We start from the raw sequence: 19,005 nt of genomic DNA, 5'->3' as shown, positions 1-19,005 counted from the left end.
TGCACACATCGTCCCGCTCTGCTCAATCGGCTCGGCAGCGGTGCCAGGGCAAGCGTTCTGCCTTCCGCCGCTGGCATGAGCGCCGTGCACACGCACACTCGCTTTCCCGCCGAGCAGCTGTGTGCAAACATCGGACGGCACGAAAACTGGACCATGATTTTTGTAAGTGATGTCTTCCGGATCGCACTGATAACCAGGACGGATGATTGCTCTGACCACTGGCGAAGCGAGAAAAGGAATAACGTCGTCAAGAAATTCGCTATTAGATCGCGGCCCTGAAGTACGCCGACAAATGCTGAAGGTTTTCGATCGGTCTCGCCTCTGGCACCATCCACGCCCGACGCCTGCAACTCCTCAAAGTGCCAGCGTTGTGAGACGAATGTTGGCGAGCAGGGCGCTGTTCTTGCTGCGAAGAAACACTTCCCTCGCCTGCTGCCTCATGTCAACATATCGCCCCCGCGTAGTGGTCGAACATCGCCCGAGGTGCGTCAGCGCTACGCTAAACCTTGCTGTCGCTTTCAAAACTTCTGCCATTTTTTTTTCCCTGGCACAATAAATGTCAGTTGCCCTCACAAATGTACAAGCCATCCTGAACGTGGCTGCTTCGTTCACTAACTATTCTGCGTGATCTAGTACTGCGATTATTAGCAAAAATATCCATTGGCTGATTTTTTAAAGGTGACCCTGCCTTCGCGATCCCTCCGGAATTTTCCTGACCGTGGCAACAGCTGCTGTCCTTCCAGATAGTCTATACTCGAGGCAACATGCATACTACAACGAATTCGCTTCTGCATAGACCATTTGTAGCAACCCTATAGTTGTTCCGACGTCCGGCTGTGTTTTCGATGGAATTACGCAACGAACCCACAAACGGTGAACCAATATGCTAGCTACAGTAAATATAAGAATTCAAGCGCGTAATTGCTTCATGCAATCGGAACCTGCTGCGCCTTCTTCTCCGGCATTTGGCGCATCTGCCCGGTCGGTTTATCGCCGATTAAAATGCGCCGATACCAGAGGCAGTGGGGGGTCAGGTAGGTCGCATCGTGGTGGTCTACGCGTGTCGCCGTCTTGCCAGACTGGTACGTGCGAGGTATCGCCTATGCTGAAAATCCCGGTGGAGTAGAGGGAACAGTTTTAACGCGACAGCGTTAAGGAGCTCGTGTCGCAGAAAAGTCGGTGTCGTCGGCGTCGGTGTCGGTGTCAGCGTCGTCGGCGTTGGTCATGAGCGATAAATCCCAGCAGGCACTTCATGAATAAAAAACAACTTGCAAGATGGGCTGGGTGGGAATCGAACCAGGGTCTCCGGAGTGCGAGACGGAGGCGCTACCACTCAGCCACGAGTTTGATGCTTCAAAGCGGTACAAAAGCGTCTCTAGTGAATGCGGTGTTGCCTTAGAAACGCGCTGTTTCTAAGGCTCAGGCGTGCGTCGCTTGCTCAGGCGCGCATTTCGTTGCCGCGCCGTACGCGGCACTGCTCGACGCTCACCGCGTCCGATGCGAGGCGCGTAGTCGCTGCGCCGTAGCCCATTGTCTTACACCCCTTGGCGGGTCGACGGGAACGCTGTCGCGTTCCACTCTTGAAGGCGAAGCTTAAGCGTCCTCCAATTTTTGATAAGGAAACGTCGGCATCGTGCCACATATTTTCGGCATACATTACTGATGGATATTTCTACGGCACTGTTTCAGGCTTAAATTTTCTTTTCATTAGGCGACGTTAGTTTAAAGGATATGATGGAACTTTAAGAAATTTCACTGTTGGATCTTTAAAATATCGCTGCCTGTGCTGTTAAATATATGTGCAGACGAGATCTGCTAAATAACGAGAGAAAGCTCTATGGCTTTTTAGGATTTGCTAAGTCAGCCACGCCTGGTGCATCTGGCTCCATTGGCAAACGAATTGTCGCTTCCACGAAGACCATGAGTAATTGACGTCGCGTTTAGCGTTTGTTTAGAAAAGAAAATGTTGAAGGACCCTCAAATGCCAACCCAAGACTAAAAAAGAATAGTGCATAAGCGCTTGTGTTCTCACACCGTGTATTGGTTGAATAGACTCCTTAACTACCTCGGTATAGAAAGTTGTGTTGTGAATGCCAGTAGTACCATCCCTTACATATATGAGTGATTGACGTCGCGTCTAGCGTTTGTATAAGAAAGAAAGAAAGACTTGAAGGACGCTGAAATACGAACCCAAGGAATGAAAAAATAGTACATAAGCGCTTATCTTCTGACACCGTGTACTGGTTGAGTAGACTTCTTAACTACTTCGGTATAGAAAGTTGTGTTCTAAAGCCCTGCGCGGCACAACTGTGGAATGATGTTATATTACAGCGAAGCTGTTTACGCGGACCCTGCGCCTTCATTGTCGGAGTTCGTTAAAACTGTCATCAGCAATGGCTCGAGCGTAGTCGTCTTCTTCCACAGCTGGCTACGTTGCGGCTCGTCATTCCAACGCAGCATTTCACTTTTGTCGTCGTAATGGGGAGGCCACGTTGACTGGGGTATGAGTCATTACTTATCATTTCAATCTTTGGCGACGAATAAAGGCATAGTGACACAGGAAAAATTTTGCATGTCCAACGCTCATATTGGAGTCTATGGGAAGCGAAGCTGAAGTAAAGTGGTCGATTAAATGCTATACAACTAACGACGATGAGCACAGTTTGTTCAGAACTTGATTCTCAGCAAGTTGGTGTGGCTTACTATACATTTTCTTTAACGGAAGCTTGTTGTTCCGTTAGCAGACGCCACACATAATACGACTTGAAATCCCATTTTATCACGTTCGCCAATACCGTGTTCGCCAATACCCAAGCCAAGGAAAGCTTCGCTTTAAAAAGCACAATCTCATGTGAGATTGTGAACAAGAATCCCGTATGGGTTCCGAAATGTCAATAATAATTTCGACTTGGTGACTGGGCGTAACATTTTGTTTTTCGAAAAATCGGGCGAGCAGTTCACTAGTCATGACACAGCTACCACACCAAAAAACAACTTTAGCCACCATGAGAAAAAAAGAAATGCACAAACAGCTCGGCCAAAGAGAAGTGCTCACATGCCACGCATCGCACTATCAGTAAATTGATCGATCAACCGATTGATTGATTGATTGATTGATTGATTGATTGATTGATTGATTGATTGATTGATTGATTGATTGATTGATTGATTGATTGATTGATTGATTGATTGATTGATTGAAATATCAATCGATCGATCGATCGTTTGATGTGTGGATTGTGCCCAACCTAAAATGCCTCGAGCACCACCTTTCGTTAGCGTGTGTTTCACCAAGCGCTAAATTTAAGTACCATGTTAAAATTTTCTTGACCGAATGCATTTGCTAGCTAACTAATATTTGGTTCGCAATGTACCAAGTGAAAGATATTTGCTCTTTAATATAGCAATGTCTCATGTATGCTATATGTTCATTATAGTGTGCAGCACAGTTCCTTAAGCTGGTGGATAAATAATTTATAATCTTCTTTGATAAGCCGCATAGGCGGCGAGTTTTTCGTCGTTAATGTTGTGGCAGCGCCATGCAAATTTGCCAGGCTATAAATTCAAGTAAATTGCGGTGTTTCAAGCCTCAAACCTACATTCTGCTCAATAACGAAGCCATAGTGTGAGGCGTCAGTTGATTTCGACTGTCTGTAGTTCGATAATATTCTCGCTGCACAGAGCTTCTTGCAAACCGCGCACATCACATCTCAACCGCAGAAAGTTATAGCCTACAAGCCACTATGGCAGGCCATTTGCAACCCTTCATCGGTAACTGCAACATTATGCTTGCAATTCGAACGTAAACAACTTAGCAGTTCCGTACTTCCATGCACGAAAGGCTCTATGCAAAGGTGTATCATGAAAAGCAATGGGCGCACTCAATTGCTCAATTGACCGGGGCATCAAAAAAGAGTTTAGGCGCCATTTCTGTCTCACTTTGCGACGACTGACATCTATAACGACAGAATTGACCAGTTGTTTATTTTTTCATGAACACTTCAGAGACTCGTACTCTCCAGTTAATCTGAGTGGGAACCCCGCTATCTTAGGCCTCCTCCTCCTTCTCTGTTTTAGCTCGAAAACTCATTTTTCAGTCAGCAAATTTAGAATTTAAAGTAAGCTGCATCACCAGCTACTATTTCGCAGGTTTTACACAATGCGAGGCAGATTGCGAGGGCGTACGGCTTGTAATGGCCTCCGAAACAGAGGCGCATATGTCACGATTCTCCGAGCCTGCTTCGAACGATCTGGCGGCATAGACAGTTTCATGCAACAGTTACTCGAGGGAACTCTGCATGGCGCTAGTGCCTAGCGAAGCTTCAACTGGGGCAACTCAGCCAGCGTGGGAATGATAGGTACTGCATATATTTGCTTAAACTTCGACTTTTTATCGTCAAACGGCTTCGTAAACTCATCGCTTTCAACAAAATACTGTCTAATAAAGAAATAAACAAACACTGTTAAAATTATCCGATGGCACTATTTCAACACAGGACCTTTAGCACAAAAGAAAGCATTACGCTACGGACGCACGCGTCGACAAACGGCATAGAGCACCTTTATAAATTTCTCACGGGCAAACCGGCGCGTTGAGACTTTCGGCACGTTTCGGTTTGACCACCTCATCAGGCTAAACCGCTCCATTTAACAGCGTTGATGCGTGTTCTCAGAGTTTACTGCATTTCGAAAAGTATAGACTGCTTTGAAATTTATGATAATGACGGCAGACAAAGTGTAATAAACGAAGCGACAAGAACGTCTGAATACACAAGCACGAAGATCAGACAAATCCGTGTACTGACCATTATTTCCATGATGATTGACCCATCTCATCACCAGAGTTCCCTCGAAGTAATTATTGCAGGAAACTCTGCGTCTGGCAGATACCGCCGACACGAACGCGGTCGTCTGTGTGATCCCTTTCACATGCTTTGATAGTGTGCCTTTAACGCCCGCTATCGAAATTATGCCCGCTTATATAAACGCAGTCAGCTCCATACTGTCTGTGGGGCAAAAGATCCATCTCGACTAGCTACATTTTCTGCAGTAATGCGTTTATTACCCTCGCTTTCCGTGACATCAGCTCCATGCCACTGCTACGTGAGCGACTGGCACCGTCCAATGACCAGCACCCCTTTTCAATAGGCCTCCACTGACGGCTTTCTCTGGTTGCCGCACGCAAGACGAACATGCGCCGTGGAAGCTCGTCAGCGGCTGCTCCTGCCCTCGCGTCTTTTGCTTCAGGAAACTAGGACGTCCGTCTTCGCAGCACGAACATGTTACACGTCTGGTTCTAGCGAGATTCGAGAGAGCTTTAGATTTTCGTGGCGCGAAGTACGTTAGCCTCACTTCAAATGTTCGTCTAATACCGCTGACTTCCGCGGCAGGTTACCGGGATTGGATAACAACATGGCAGTGCACGATAACCCATTTCAATCCCAATTCGTCCTAACAACCGGCCCTGCAGTTGCCATGGGGCGAACTCGGATTGCACGAAAGCAAGTAATGAGTGTCAAAATGACCCATCGCTTAGTCCCATCTCACGCTGAAGACGCAGTATTAGCAGCGTTTTGTCGTGAGTATTAATATAAGCGGTTCGTTTTGATGTTCCTCGGCCTGGAGAAACGACACTGATCCAGAAAAGTGTTCTGATTTTCGTTTAGCAGATGGCACCACAGTTATAGCGTTGGTGACTGGATCGAACTGTGGAACGCTCTAGAAGCCTAATTCTTCACTGTAGCAATAATTTGATTATACGCTCTGGCAATATATTCACTGACGGTGTGGTAAAACGTTCATCTCTTGACATGTCTGCCGCGGTTACGCGGAGATACGACACGTGCCCAGTAAGCCTAACGCATCACGTACCGCGGTTACGTACAAACGTTTCACGCAGAGCTCAAACTCGCTCGTGTTTCACGCAGTGACGTCATGAAGAGCGTACCGACGTCAGAAACAGTATTACCATGCAATAGTTCTGAGTCCACGAACATAAACTTAGAGCAGTTCACGGAATGCTGCATTACAGAATGTAGACTAAAATACACGTGCTCATTATGAAATCATTTGCCGTTTCCTAGCTTACGCACGCTTTTAAAAATATAAAGATAATTCTTTTCTGAAAAAGTCAAAAAGGAAGCCAGCGCAGCAACGAATGCTGTAAAACGTAGATAGAGTTTAAATAAGAACGTCTTGCGCCAGAATTCACGTTTGAGTCATTTTTCTATTTTGCACCACCCCGTGCACATAGTGTAGATTGCGTTGAACCTTTACTGGATATAATCGCCCTACTAACTGTTTACTTGATCAACAGAGCGTATCGAAGAGCGATTTTCTTTGTCAAGGACACAGTATATCGTGTGCATATAGAGTGTTCATGGATTTCATGCGCTGGAGGGCTTGTTAATGTATTACCAAACCTTTCCTAAACTCACGCACACAAATAAAAGACGGTTCTTACAGGCCTCTGTTGCAGAACGTATTCTTAAGGACCATAGAGTTTCATACGATAATTACTAGAGGGAACCATGGCGCTGCCATCGTTTAGCCACCATGGCAACAATAGGAAGTAAATTGATTTTCTGATCTTCGTACTTAAGGATTCAGACGTTCTTGTGACTTTGCTTATTACGTTTTATCTATCCTCATGGTAGTAAATTACGAAGCAATCTGTGCTTTTCTAAGTGCAGAATACTCTGCGAGCACGCACGATTGCTACTAAGTGCAGTGGCTCAGCCTGCCGAGGAGGCCAAGTTGAAACGCGCCAAGCGTCTCAATACGCTGGGTTCCCCGCAAGAATTTTATATGGGCGTTCTAGGCCGATTCTCGATGTATGCACCCGTGGCGTAATAGTTTCAGAATCGGGTCGTTATGCTGGAGGCCCTGTGTTCAAATTCTGCCGTCAGACAAATTTAATAATGCTTATTTAAATGCCTATTACACAGTAATTTGTTGAAAATGACACATTTACAATGTCGTGGAGCCGTTTGAAGCCAGAAGGACGAAGTTTAGGCAAATTCATGTACTTCCCATAATTCCGATGCTGGCTCAACCGCTCCTATTGCAGCTCCCGTAGACACTAGCGCCCAGAGTTTCCTCAGTGATCATTGTATGAAACCTCCATGTTAAGGACCAAATGCAGCAAAATGCTGGACCACGTAAAATTCCTAGTTTAGAATAGTGTGGATATATTGGAGCACCGACATAAAATTTGAGGTTTGAAATACCAGCAGAAGCGTCAGGAAAGGCTCACAAAATTAGCCGCTTTCAGGGGAAAGGCTTAGATTGCTATCTTTCAAGGTCGTGTTGTGAGGTAGAGAAAATATAACGCCACCCAAGTAAAGCCAGAAGCGAAGCAAAGCATGTCCAGCTGCACATAAGAGATGATTAATGACTAGCAAATTCATTATAAATTAGGGATTTGATTGAGGTAGATTAGGCTGGGTTAAGGTAGGCTAAGGTGGGCTAAGGAGGATTAAAGTCGATTAAAATGTATTAAGTTGGATGAAGGAGGATTAGGATGGATTACAGTAGGCTTTGCAAGGATTTCACCTTCGGGCCTCTTAGGCGATAGTTAACGAGACCTGAGAATTTTTTTTTCATACAGAAATGGGAAAAAAACGCCGTCGTTACCGCTAGCCAGAAGTGACCCGCTTGTGGCCACACTTTGGCATTTAATTCCTTTTTCTTCCCTGAGGCTAATATGCGTTCCGGAACGATCTACCCGACATGGATGTATCATTCACTGACCGCAAAATATTTCGCGCAAAGCTAAATGATCATCTTTCTTGACACACGCTAAACATAGGTGCATCGCCACATTAGCACGAATCACACACAGCACATTCTAGTTATTTGTTGTGCTATATTTATTACGTTTACTATTATCTTGTTCTCAACTTACAAGTTAGATCTTGACGATACATTTCTTTCATGCTAAATATTTCGTTCTCATGGTCTCCTTTCATTACGTGTTTTTTGTTGATACAGTTGATGTTAACTCCTGAACGAGCACGGGTAGCCCCCCCCCCCCCCTTTTTTTTATGTAATGCTTTTCCGGCCCGTAAGGTGAAATAAATTAAATGACCTGTAGCGCGGCTCCACGGCATGGCTTCCGATATATGGCGGTGCCGGTGGCTGCCCGCGGCACGTCGAAAAATCTCAGAGGCAGCGCGCTGTGACTTAAGACATAGCGACCGCCACCAAGTGCACACGAAATTGCCGCGCGACTGGCCCCTCGAGGCACTTTGCGTGTGTTGGCGGGCTTCTTTCACGCTCAGAAAAACATCTTTATGTAGCACGTATTGAGCAGTAGAAAGCTGTATCGGGAGTGTTTTTTTTTTATGTTGCTCTACAATTTTCTCACTGAAACTTTTCATCAAATTATACTATTTGAGAACTTGGTTTATTAATTATTTAATTAATTAATTATTTAAGGCTAATTATGTTATTAGGCGGAGTGAAAAAGAATAATCTGAGTATCTCCAAGCGAGGGCAAGCAACATTACCTTGTTTCTGTCCAGCTACGTGGAATTCGCATATCTTTAAAACTTGGTGCATGATAGTTGGGACAGCCTGCACACTACTCATTCATGACAAACTTATTCGCAGTGAAATTTCCTTGCGGTAGGCCCTTAATGATTATCGCAATGACAGTCTGCAAAACACATGTTTGGTACCTTTGGGCAGCAAAGTAGGTGTGATTCTTTACAGTCACACTGTCTCCCAGAATCTAAAATGAAAGATCACTCAACGTGCGAATGTTTGTATAGCCTTTTTTTTCTGCTCCCAAATGAGCTTGGAAAGCTCTGAAGTTCATACATCTTACGAATGTACTAGGTCCAAGTTGTCCAAACGGACTTCAAGTTAAATTTGTAGATTGAGCACGAGGTGTGTGGCGCACAGGCTTCTTTGGTCTTGTGGCAAATACAAGGTTGGACAAACGAAGCGCTGTCTGAATGACAGATTGCGCCAGCACACCAACAGTGTCAAGATCAAAATATCAACTAGCGGTTTTCTACCTTCCCCCTGCAAGGTTTCTGGCTGTGCCCATGACTTCAAAATGTGTGCTGTTATTGGACGTGATCATAATCAGGTCGGTGAATTCCAAATACAGCGTAAAAAAATAAACATACACACAAAGAAGACATCACAGACACGGATGAGCGCGTCTGCCATGTCTTCTTTATGTGTATGTGTACTTTTTTCACTGTAATTGGAGTTTACAATATTAAACCAGCCAGCCCAACAGACGCTCCTTCTGAAGTATAATCAGCTCTAACGTGAAATAACAGAAGCTGAAATAACAGCAAGATTTGGAGAAACGCGCATATGCTCACCACCCATAGCTCTATCATGTAAAGAATCAACGTTTCTTAACTTCTTAACTTCTTTCTTAACTTATCTCCTTAACTCTATCTTAATTAACCATGGCTTAATTAACTTCGCCTTAATTAACGCTAAGCATCATTGGTTTCACTCCCACCAAAGGTTGTGGGTTCTAGTATCTTAACTCTAACTTAACTGTGCCTTGATTAACATAGCTTTAATTAAAACCAAGGAACGTGGGTTTGACTCCCCCGAAAGTTCATGCGTTCGAGTGCTTTAATTAACTGTACCTTAACTGCACCTAAATTAAATTTTCCTTCACCGTCAATGGTAGTGGGTTCAACTCCTATCAAAGATCGAGGGCTCGTAGCTTTTTTGGATCATCGTGAGGTCGGGCCAACGCCGGATTTTCCGCCTCATGAGCCGTATAATGCTCTCGCATTCATACTTGTAAGTCTAGCGTGCCCCTGTTTCCTATTTCTTTTTGTCTGTCCTGCTTCTTTGACCTGCTCCGAGTTGCGCTAATTCAAGAAAACGTCATTGAATATGAACTCGCCCAAACCGCCATCCTTGTTCACCCGTCAGGCACTGCGTTTTTCTATAATGACGCATTGCGCAACATATGCATGATTTTGCTTTTTAAACATACCTGAAAGGCGGCGCTCACGTATTGAAATTGGCGGCAAGGGTCTCGCCAGACTAGATCCGCCTTAAGGATTTTTGCTGAGCCTCAACTGCCCTAATACAAGAAAGGTACATTGATATCCATGACGTCATATTGACGTAGCAGGCGCTGGCGTTTCATAGCGAATTTTTTTTCAAGTCAACTGTGGCCCTAAATTTCTCTTCTAATAATAAATTTATTACTGCGGAGTTAACGAAACTAAAGCGTTACAAGAACGTCTATTTAGGCTAGACTAATTCAGGTTCCCTTTTTAGTGTCCATTTAACTGTGGAAAACGCCGAACTGGAGGCAATTTTTCTGTAATAAGTTCGGAGGCTTAACATGCCAAAGCCACGATGTGATTATGAGGCACATCGTAGTGGGAAACTCGAATTATTCTAACCATCGGGGGCTTTTAACACGCCCCCAATGTAGAGTACACAAACGTCTTTTTTTTTTTTTTCCGTCGCCATCGAAATGCGGTCGCCGCGGCTGGGATTTGCTGCCGCGACCTCGGGGTCAGCAGTGAAACGCCGTAGCCACTGAGAAACCGCGGTGCATTATACTTTCTTCACTTGTTTCTTTTTTTTTTCTTTCTTTTTTTTTATGAGGTAGCGTCAAATGGCCCATTGAGCGACAAACGGTGGCATCTGTAACAGCGAAACGGCAGCTAAATTCCCACTGGCTGAAACGCTATGTCAAGTGCGCGCTTCAACGGAGCAGAGCGGGTGAAAGGGGACTCCTGCTGGCTGCCATTGTGCGCCAGGCGTTGCGTGAGGGGAGAGGGCATCGCCGCGACGCCACGTCAGCCTCGCTCTCTCAGGCCCATGTTATCTGTGCGTTCCTTGTCCGCACAAACTCTCACCTGCGTTCTAACTACGGCTCGGTAATCGCTACAAAGAAATGATTGTATTTAAAGAACATAATGATCTCGAAAAGAAAAACGCTGGCGGTAGCGAGTTTCGAACTTAAGACCCCACGCTCAGAAGCCGAGTGCGTTACCCACTGGGCTAAGCGGTTAAGCATTTCAACGCGTCCGCTTGCCCACGAGGAACTCATAACTCGAAAGACCCCTAAACGGCATTCAAATGGACATTAATGCTTTCGCATTCACAGCTCATAAGTGCTAAGGTGTCTTCGGATTTGCTGGGGCTTTTTTTTCTTTTGTTTGATATTCATTGTTTCTGTGATTTCGTCACCTCTGCTGCAGCTCCCGTGGAGGCACGTCTAGTGCCCGAGGTTCTGACCGCACACGTGGGCCAGCCGGCATCCCTGCGTTGCGTGGCGGCGGGCCAACCCACGCCCCTGGTGCGATGGTACAAGGACGCTCGGGAGCTGCTCGACGACGGAGCGCGTGTTCGCCTGCTCGACGACCGGCGCCTCGTGCAACTGACCCCGGTGGCCGCCCAGGATGGCGGCATATACCAGTGCATGGCCTACAACGTGCTTGCGCAGGCGCAGGCATCGGCGCAGCTCATTCTCGGAGGTGAAAGCCCAGTACTCGTTCTCGACTCAAAACTGCAGGCGTCAAGCGGCAGTCGCATGAAACGATTTTCGCCGCACTTTGCCTCGTGGTGTACTTGCGCCTGTTTCGTGCTGTCCTGAGGCTATCGTGTCGATATGAATAAAGCGCGTTCCTTGTATCATCCCTCTTGCGCGTGAAACAGCTTGCAATCACGTCTGCAGCAGGCCTGTAGTGGGCACATCAAGCGGCATGAAATCCACGCGGATGCGCAGTGCTGAAGTCGGGAATTGAGTCTCTGCATCCTATCCGCGGCCTTCATGCCAGTCAGTGGATTTGATTAGAAATGTTATCGACCTACCCATTTGGTCAGTCGCCTATGTGTTCTGCGGGATTATTTATTTATTTATTTATTTATTTATTTATTTATTTATTTATTTATTTACTACCGAGGCGGCCGATGAACGAAGGAACCTTCAGCCGCTCGGTCACTTCTTCGTGAGATCTAAACTAATCGACTTGTGGTCTTAAGTCTGTGTAATTATTTGTTTGTGGACTTCATTTTGTAGTGGCGTCAAGGCAATTAACTGCGAATACTATGTGTATCTCCTAGGTTACCTTATTACTAATAAAGCTGCAGTTGGGCACAGTACCAAACAAGTTATTGTTTCGTAGACATTGAAAATATCCTGCCTAAATTCAATATCACCAGGTTATTATTGCGTTCAAGAATAAAGTTGTGTACTTTTTCAGCATTTCTGCTTGTGTTCCGGCAGTTGCATAATTACGTGTTCCCCGAATTACTCCCAAGCGCTGCTGTAGCGCTTGGCATTTCTACGGAATCTTTTTATTATACGTCGTGCTGATTGTGCGTTTCTCTTTCCTTTCATGACCTCTCTTTCGATATAGGCAGACTTTCTGCACTTGCCTAAAATCATTCTCTCAAAGTCTTATTTTCTGGCTTAGACTTGCACTAATACCAATTGCAGGCAACTGGCAGAAGACGACCAACAGTTTCTTTCGCAATCCTTTTTAATGTTCGTGGACAACTCCGGCAAGCAAATTTCACCGCCGAACACTGGACAAATTATGACTACAGAGAGTAAACTGAGCACATAGAGCATATAGAGAATATAATTATGAAATATACATGTGTGTTCTTATTACGTCTCTGAAGTTACATTTTCGCCTTGTGTTGTTCACTCCAAGCATTTAATCCGCGCAGACACCGCTCCAGTTCTACTGGAGTCGCCCAAGGACTCCAAGGTGAAATCCGGTGATTCCTTGCTCCTGAAGTGCGAAGCCACAGGTTCCCCGGCTCCCAAGATAACATGGAACGTCGATGGCATTCCAGCTCGTCACATGAAATCTAGCAGGGTCGACATCAGCGAGGTAAACTTGATCCTCGTGCATACAGACTAATCTTTCAGTGGGCCACTTGGTCCCGATCCAGCGTTCTAACAGTTTTTCAGCACAACCCCTCCCTCGTTCATTGCCAATAGTGTTCCTCTCAGTATGTAGAGGCGATGCAGATGAGATAACTGTGGCACCACCGCTACACAGCAACCAGTGCTCGAACAGAAACACCTTAATCACTTGCCAGTCATTTTGAATTCTAACTTTGTTACTTTAGCCCAGCTACAGCACTAGATATGCAAAAAATGTGGCGCCACTATTTTCATTCAAGAAGAAAAGTGGATCCACACAAACACAAAAAAGAGATCCACAACAAATGAAATATGGAAGTTTCGCTTCCCTGTTAACGGCCAAGTAGAGGCTGCTGCATATGTGCGTCTAATTAAGTAAGGTAGTGCTGGACAAGAAATCCATGACAAACAGAGAAAGCTTGTAAAAGCACGAGAGCAAATCGAAACTAAAGGTCGTGCACCTTGTTATTAGGGTGTAAGAGGTAAAAACGGTGAAGACTCTGATCTCGATGGCAACGGCCTATCATGCTGCCCTAGTTGTTAGATGATATGATGAATGGTATGAAAACATGCACACACACGCACACGCACACACACACGCGCACACGCACAAGCACGCACGCACGCACGCACACACACACACACACACACACACATTTAAGTTAATTGCAGGACATTCGTCAAGAATGGAACTCGCATAAAAGCTCGAAGGGCGTCGAAAGAGCCAGAACGCCTCGTCGTCATCATCATCATCAGCTTGTTTTATGTCCACTGCAGGACGAAGGCCTCCAACTGAGATCTCCTATTGCCCCTGTCCTGCGCCAACCGATTCCAACTTTCGCCCGCGAATTTCCTAATTTCATCGCTCCACCTAATGTTCTGCCGTCCTCAACTGCGTTTCCCTTCTCTCCTTCCTTGTCATAGCAATCGCCTAAATCGCAAGTGTGAATTCGCTACGTAGGACATTGTTAAAACACGCAATTACGGGTATGTTAATACATCGTAACCCACTTGTTTCTTTCTAATTAGGTAAGGAAAAGGCGCTTGCAAGTGTGTGTGCATGCGTATTCATCGCCGTTTTTTTTTTCGTTGTCGTTGTGTGTATTATGTGTATTCGAATATTTAATATAAACTCGTCCAAGCTCAGAATTTTACGGCTGTAGACGCTCCCGTACACATTTTGTTTATTTTTTAAGGATATTATTTCATGCGCGAACATTAGAAGGCTTAGACTAAGTAGGATTCACTTGGAACTGAAGTTCACAATTATCTAAATGTCGTCTTTCATGTTTTTTTCCATAATGACGAAACGTATCCCTAGCATTTATTTCTGCATTTAAAACAACCTTCAGAAATGCAGACATAGACACTATTTTTCTTTATCTATTTACTTGCTTGTTTTTCCCTTTCAATTTCTTTTTTTTCTACGCGATTTCAAAATTGATGTTGGGAGATAACAAAGAATTCGCATTACGCTCTGGGAATAAGCATAAAATTACAAAAAATGCAGTCTTACTTATTTCACCATCTGAAAGGAATAAAGCGGCGCCTTGAATAGTGCAGTCAGCTTAATTTTATTAGTTTATTTTGTTGCTGCATTTTGTCTTAATTACTCATTCACCAAGCTTGCCTTCACATTTGTTTGTTAATGACCAATAGTTGGTCATCCACAGGGTATGTGCGCCAAGCTACATGTCACTAGAACGCCTAGCTTGTAGTTGACACCGTTTATGCTTCAGTATTTCACACATGACGACTGATTAAGAAAACACTTCTTGTCACTGACCAAGCCAAATAGTAATTGACGTTCGTGGACAAGGAAATTGGAATCGCATATAAGGAAGCTCGTATTGATTCCCAAACGCCAATTAGCATCTGAGGTGGTTGTGAGCAAGGAAGCCCTAAGAAACGGCACACCTTAATAGATCTTGCTAACTTAAAGATTTAAATAGGCAGTTACAGTTGGAGAAACCAAAACTTTTGGTGTATACCATTTTGTCGGACGAAAATTGGGGCGCAAATGATCTACTATACTTTGCCACGACTTCCGAACACACTAATAACCGACAGTGTTGGTGCAGAAAATTGCAGTATACGGGATATCAAACGCTATTTATTATTTTTACGACTCTTTGTTCAAATTTCATCCTACAGTTATACGTGTATGTATATAATATATATATCTTGTGTGTATTTGATATTGTTTATGTATCGAGCTCTTGATGAAGTCTGTAGTGTGTGTTTTGTCAGAATGCCTTCTTTTTCTGAACGACTTCTTTTGTGTGCTATTTCTGTACTCATTTTTGTTGTATAGATACATTTGAGCGTTTGCACTTGCTGTATGCCATTTACAAGGGGGGCTCAGGTTTCTTTCAAGCGAATTTGTTGCGTTTTGGCTGGTCCATCCTGCATCTTCCTGATCTAAATGAATGAATGAATGAATGAATGAATGGGTTCCAAAACATAAAAAGCAACTTTATAATTTGCATTTTTTTTTCTACCTCGTATGCAACCTGAACAGATGAATCTTTGTAAAACTTTCGGCGAATAATTCTAGCTAACGTAGAACATTGCTCAGCGGCTCACACAGCCGTTATTCTGATAACGCTCGCACCCATCCAAAATGGATCCGTCTTGCGAGTTCAGCGCAACCCCCCCCCCTCCCGAGGCCTCAGTAGCCTCGGGAAATGGGGGGGGGGGGCGACAATAGACAATAGACAATACCCAGTAGGCAATACCAAACATGCCTTCACTGCATCGGGCTCATCAACGTCGCTTTCACGAGCTACGTTAAATGCAAACTCTTAAGTTCTTATACTCGGTGATGTGTTCAGTGTGCGACGTTACTTAAGACTTGAAGCGCGTTTTATGCGACTGCAGTCGATATTCATCACATAGGCAACTTCTGAAGGCAGTGTTGCATTTTTTACCACGACTCTAGCTTAAAACTGCATGACATTCTTGGCCCATGGCAAACCACCGCTCGCGCACAGTGCACAATGAAAGTTGTTGCAGCATTTTCTTCAGGGTCAATGAACAGTTTGAATGTGTGCGCGCTTATGTACATATGTGCCGTTTGTGTCTTTACCATATCACTGTGCGCATCGTAGCTCCCACCCGATACCGAAAGTAGTATTACAGGCAAAAAAAGATAAGATCTCCAGCTTTCATTTAAAAGAACCTTCAGAAGAGCTGTCAAGAGTTGGTAGGTGTAAAATGAAAGAAAAAGGAAAAGAAGAAGACGAAAAGCTAAAAAATAACACAGGCGCGAACGCAACAGAGACAGATAGAGGGGCGACAACACACGCTTTTTCTTTTTTCTCCAGAAACGCTAAACATATGTAACCGTGATGGGCAAAGAAAAAGACAGCGTATATCTCTGTTTTTCTTTCTCTCACCCTCTTCGACAATGAAACGCCGCGTTACGAATGCACGCAGGCCTCTCACGGCGAGAACCACCTGGCGAGCTATGTGAATATCTCCCGCATCCGGACCGACGAGGCCGGTGTCTGGCGGTGCGTAGCCGTCAACTCGGCTGGCGCGGCAGAGGCGACGGCGCGCGTGGCCGTGCGGGGACCGCCCGCCGTGCGGCCCTTCGGATCCAACCGCACCGCCGTGGCCACCGAGACGCTGGAGTTGCACTGCGCGCTGCTCACGTATCCGCTCAGATCGCTGCACTGGGAGAAAGGTGAGCGCTTGACGGCGTCCTCGGCAGTGGGTCAGCCGTGCTTCCCACAGATGGCGCTGATAGCTTTGTACTTAACACACATCACTGTAGTACGTGCGCCGCTGTCTTCTTTGTACTTCGTCTTGTCGCGCTGCAGATTTCGCGTCACAATTCCGAACCAACCATACTACCAAATGATAGCGCCAACGTAAGTTAGGTGCATCTGCGCTGCCGCTCTAAGCCCACGACGCTTGGCTTATGCCCACTCAGGTGATCTCTCCCGTGTTGCCATCAATGTCCTGTAAATGTATCTTCGCTGCATTACGATGCGATATGCGGGGAAGACCTAAAGCAAATCAAAGTTGTGAACGCGAAGCATTACACTGCGAACATATTTTATAAGATGCTCGTCACCAGCCAGGGGCGTAGCCAGGGGGGGGGCTTATGGGGCTTGAGCCCCCCCCGAAATATTTTCGTGCTGTCCATGCACCGCCGACCAAAGCGACCCCCGGCGCCGGAAATCACTCTGCATTTTGTCTAGAATGTCTTTTTGACGCTCGAAAAGACATTTAACCGCGAAGATTGCGAACTCGGGCTGGATTTCGTGGCAACGCCCATACACCGGCAGTCACATAACGCCAAGCAGTGCCATCCTAGTACAAAGTTTCAAGGGCGCTTTGATGGTGAGCGGGCTCGCCGCGGCATCTCACTGAGGCCACGGAATCTATGGAGCGCATGGATATCAATTGCGAAACTTTATGGGCATAAATCTCATAAGCTCTTGATGTGAAACGTGCATTGGCATTTCCAAAGTTGTGCTTTAAATTTTCAATTGCGGAACTTTGTGGGTTTAATGTTGTTATAAACACTTGACGCCAAACGCCCATTGACTTTTCTGAAGTCTTACATCGGAACATACAACGAGACAAGCCAAATCAACACACTAGCAGACGAGTTGACAAAGCACGCAGCGAGGTCCAATGAGACGATGCGTTGGGGTGGTTCATTTGTGCCGTCATGTCACATAAAAAAAATATCAACATTTTTTTTAACCTACGCCAGATCATCCATGTCAAGACACTAAAGCCAGCCAAAGTAACTACGTTCTTATTTATTTTTTCTACTTTGACTTTTATTCGCCGAGGACACATTGAGCATCTTCAATTTTTTTTTGTTCTCGCTACCCTAACCGCGGGCTGCCAGAGCGAGCCAGAGCGCATATGTTTTTCTCGTATGGCCCCGACCACCGCGCGGTGCACTTCGGTGGGCGTTCGGTTTGCTCTGGCCGTGTGGATTTTCACCTGACAGAGTTTTGGAAGCTTTCTGGCTAGCAGACAAGAAAAAAAAATGGTCACTGGCCGCCATCACTGTGGGGACTCGAAGGATTGCACCGCGTTCCTTGAGCGGAACCTTTCTGGAAAGTCTTGTTTCGCCGGTGTAGGATACTGAGCAGTATGCGTATGGTTCTCAGTGGGCCAAGCGTCTCATGTTTTCTTCGGTATTAATTCCGTAGCCCCATTAGGTGCCCGATGTAGGCATTCGATTCTGGCCAACATACTTTCCTATGCGTTTTTTTTTTCCATTTCGGTGCCTCCGCCCCACAGAAAAAAATACATTGTTGCGGCGCAGCGAATTGTCGCATGGTGAAAGTTCGATTTTGATACTTCTTTTGCGGAAAGTAATGGGCGACGGGACGCTTCAGTTGTCGGATACGTTTATTATATTATTGCGAAAGCAATTATATGGACACTCCAGGCGCATTCCTGCCGTCGCCGTCGCCCTCATGTTTTGTATAAAGTCCAAGGGTGATGCTGTATGTGCGAGTGAAAGCGTAGGAGGGGAGGTGGAATGGGTGAGCCTACGATGGTGGCTCAGTCTTGTGTGCGGAAACGAGAAAAGCGGGGAGGAAGCGCGTCGCCTTCCGTCGCGCGCAATACATCGGGGGGAGTGGATGGAATGGGGGCGGAGTCTAGGATTCTGTGAATCCATGATTGTGCAACATGTTTATTTGCCTTGTTTGACGCATTATGTACAGTTACTTTTTCTTACATACATAGACTCATTGGAGACTTATACGTATACTTATATATCTTGTTGCGAGGTTTTGTGTACACATGCAGTGAACTTTGTTTCCAGTCACACTTTTTGTCCTTTATCAAGCCGTATTTTCGCATTTGTATATCCCATTGTATCTTTGCATTTCTAATGTACGAGGGCGAGTCAAATGAAAGTGAGCCTACCCTAACCGCGCAATAATGGTTCGGTTCATTATCTGCGAGGCATGCGCGTAGGAGAACGGCGTGTCTCATTTACAAAAGTGACACGCAGATGTGAAGATAAATGTTCTTTAATGCTCTCATACACTGGGTTGAATATGGTTGCGTCACATAATGGACACTTCAAAAGTTGAACAGCTCGGTGTCGCGAAGTTTTTGACAGCTAAAGGTGTTTCCAA

At 45.5% G+C, this 19,005-nt stretch overlaps 1 protein-coding gene across 1 annotated transcript in view; it reads left to right on the top strand.

The window, feature by feature from the left end:
- The window catches only part of LOC135902057 (cell adhesion molecule Dscam1-like), a 177,872-nt gene that overhangs the window by 35,190 nt on the left and 123,677 nt on the right, over window positions 1–19,005 (top strand). The window contains exons 7-9 of the mRNA XM_070537959.1: window positions 11,205–11,480; window positions 12,682–12,848; window positions 16,322–16,571. Coding sequence (XP_070394060.1) covers window positions 11,205–11,480; window positions 12,682–12,848; window positions 16,322–16,571 — 693 coding nt within the window. The remainder of the gene's footprint in view (window positions 1–11,204; window positions 11,481–12,681; window positions 12,849–16,321; window positions 16,572–19,005) is intronic.

The sequence above is a fragment of the Dermacentor albipictus genome, chromosome 4, assembly GCF_038994185.2.
Source record: "Dermacentor albipictus isolate Rhodes 1998 colony chromosome 4, USDA_Dalb.pri_finalv2, whole genome shotgun sequence".
NCBI classification, from domain to species: domain Eukaryota; kingdom Metazoa; phylum Arthropoda; class Arachnida; order Ixodida; family Ixodidae; genus Dermacentor; species Dermacentor albipictus.
This window is presented reverse-complemented; position numbering and strand designations above follow the sequence as displayed.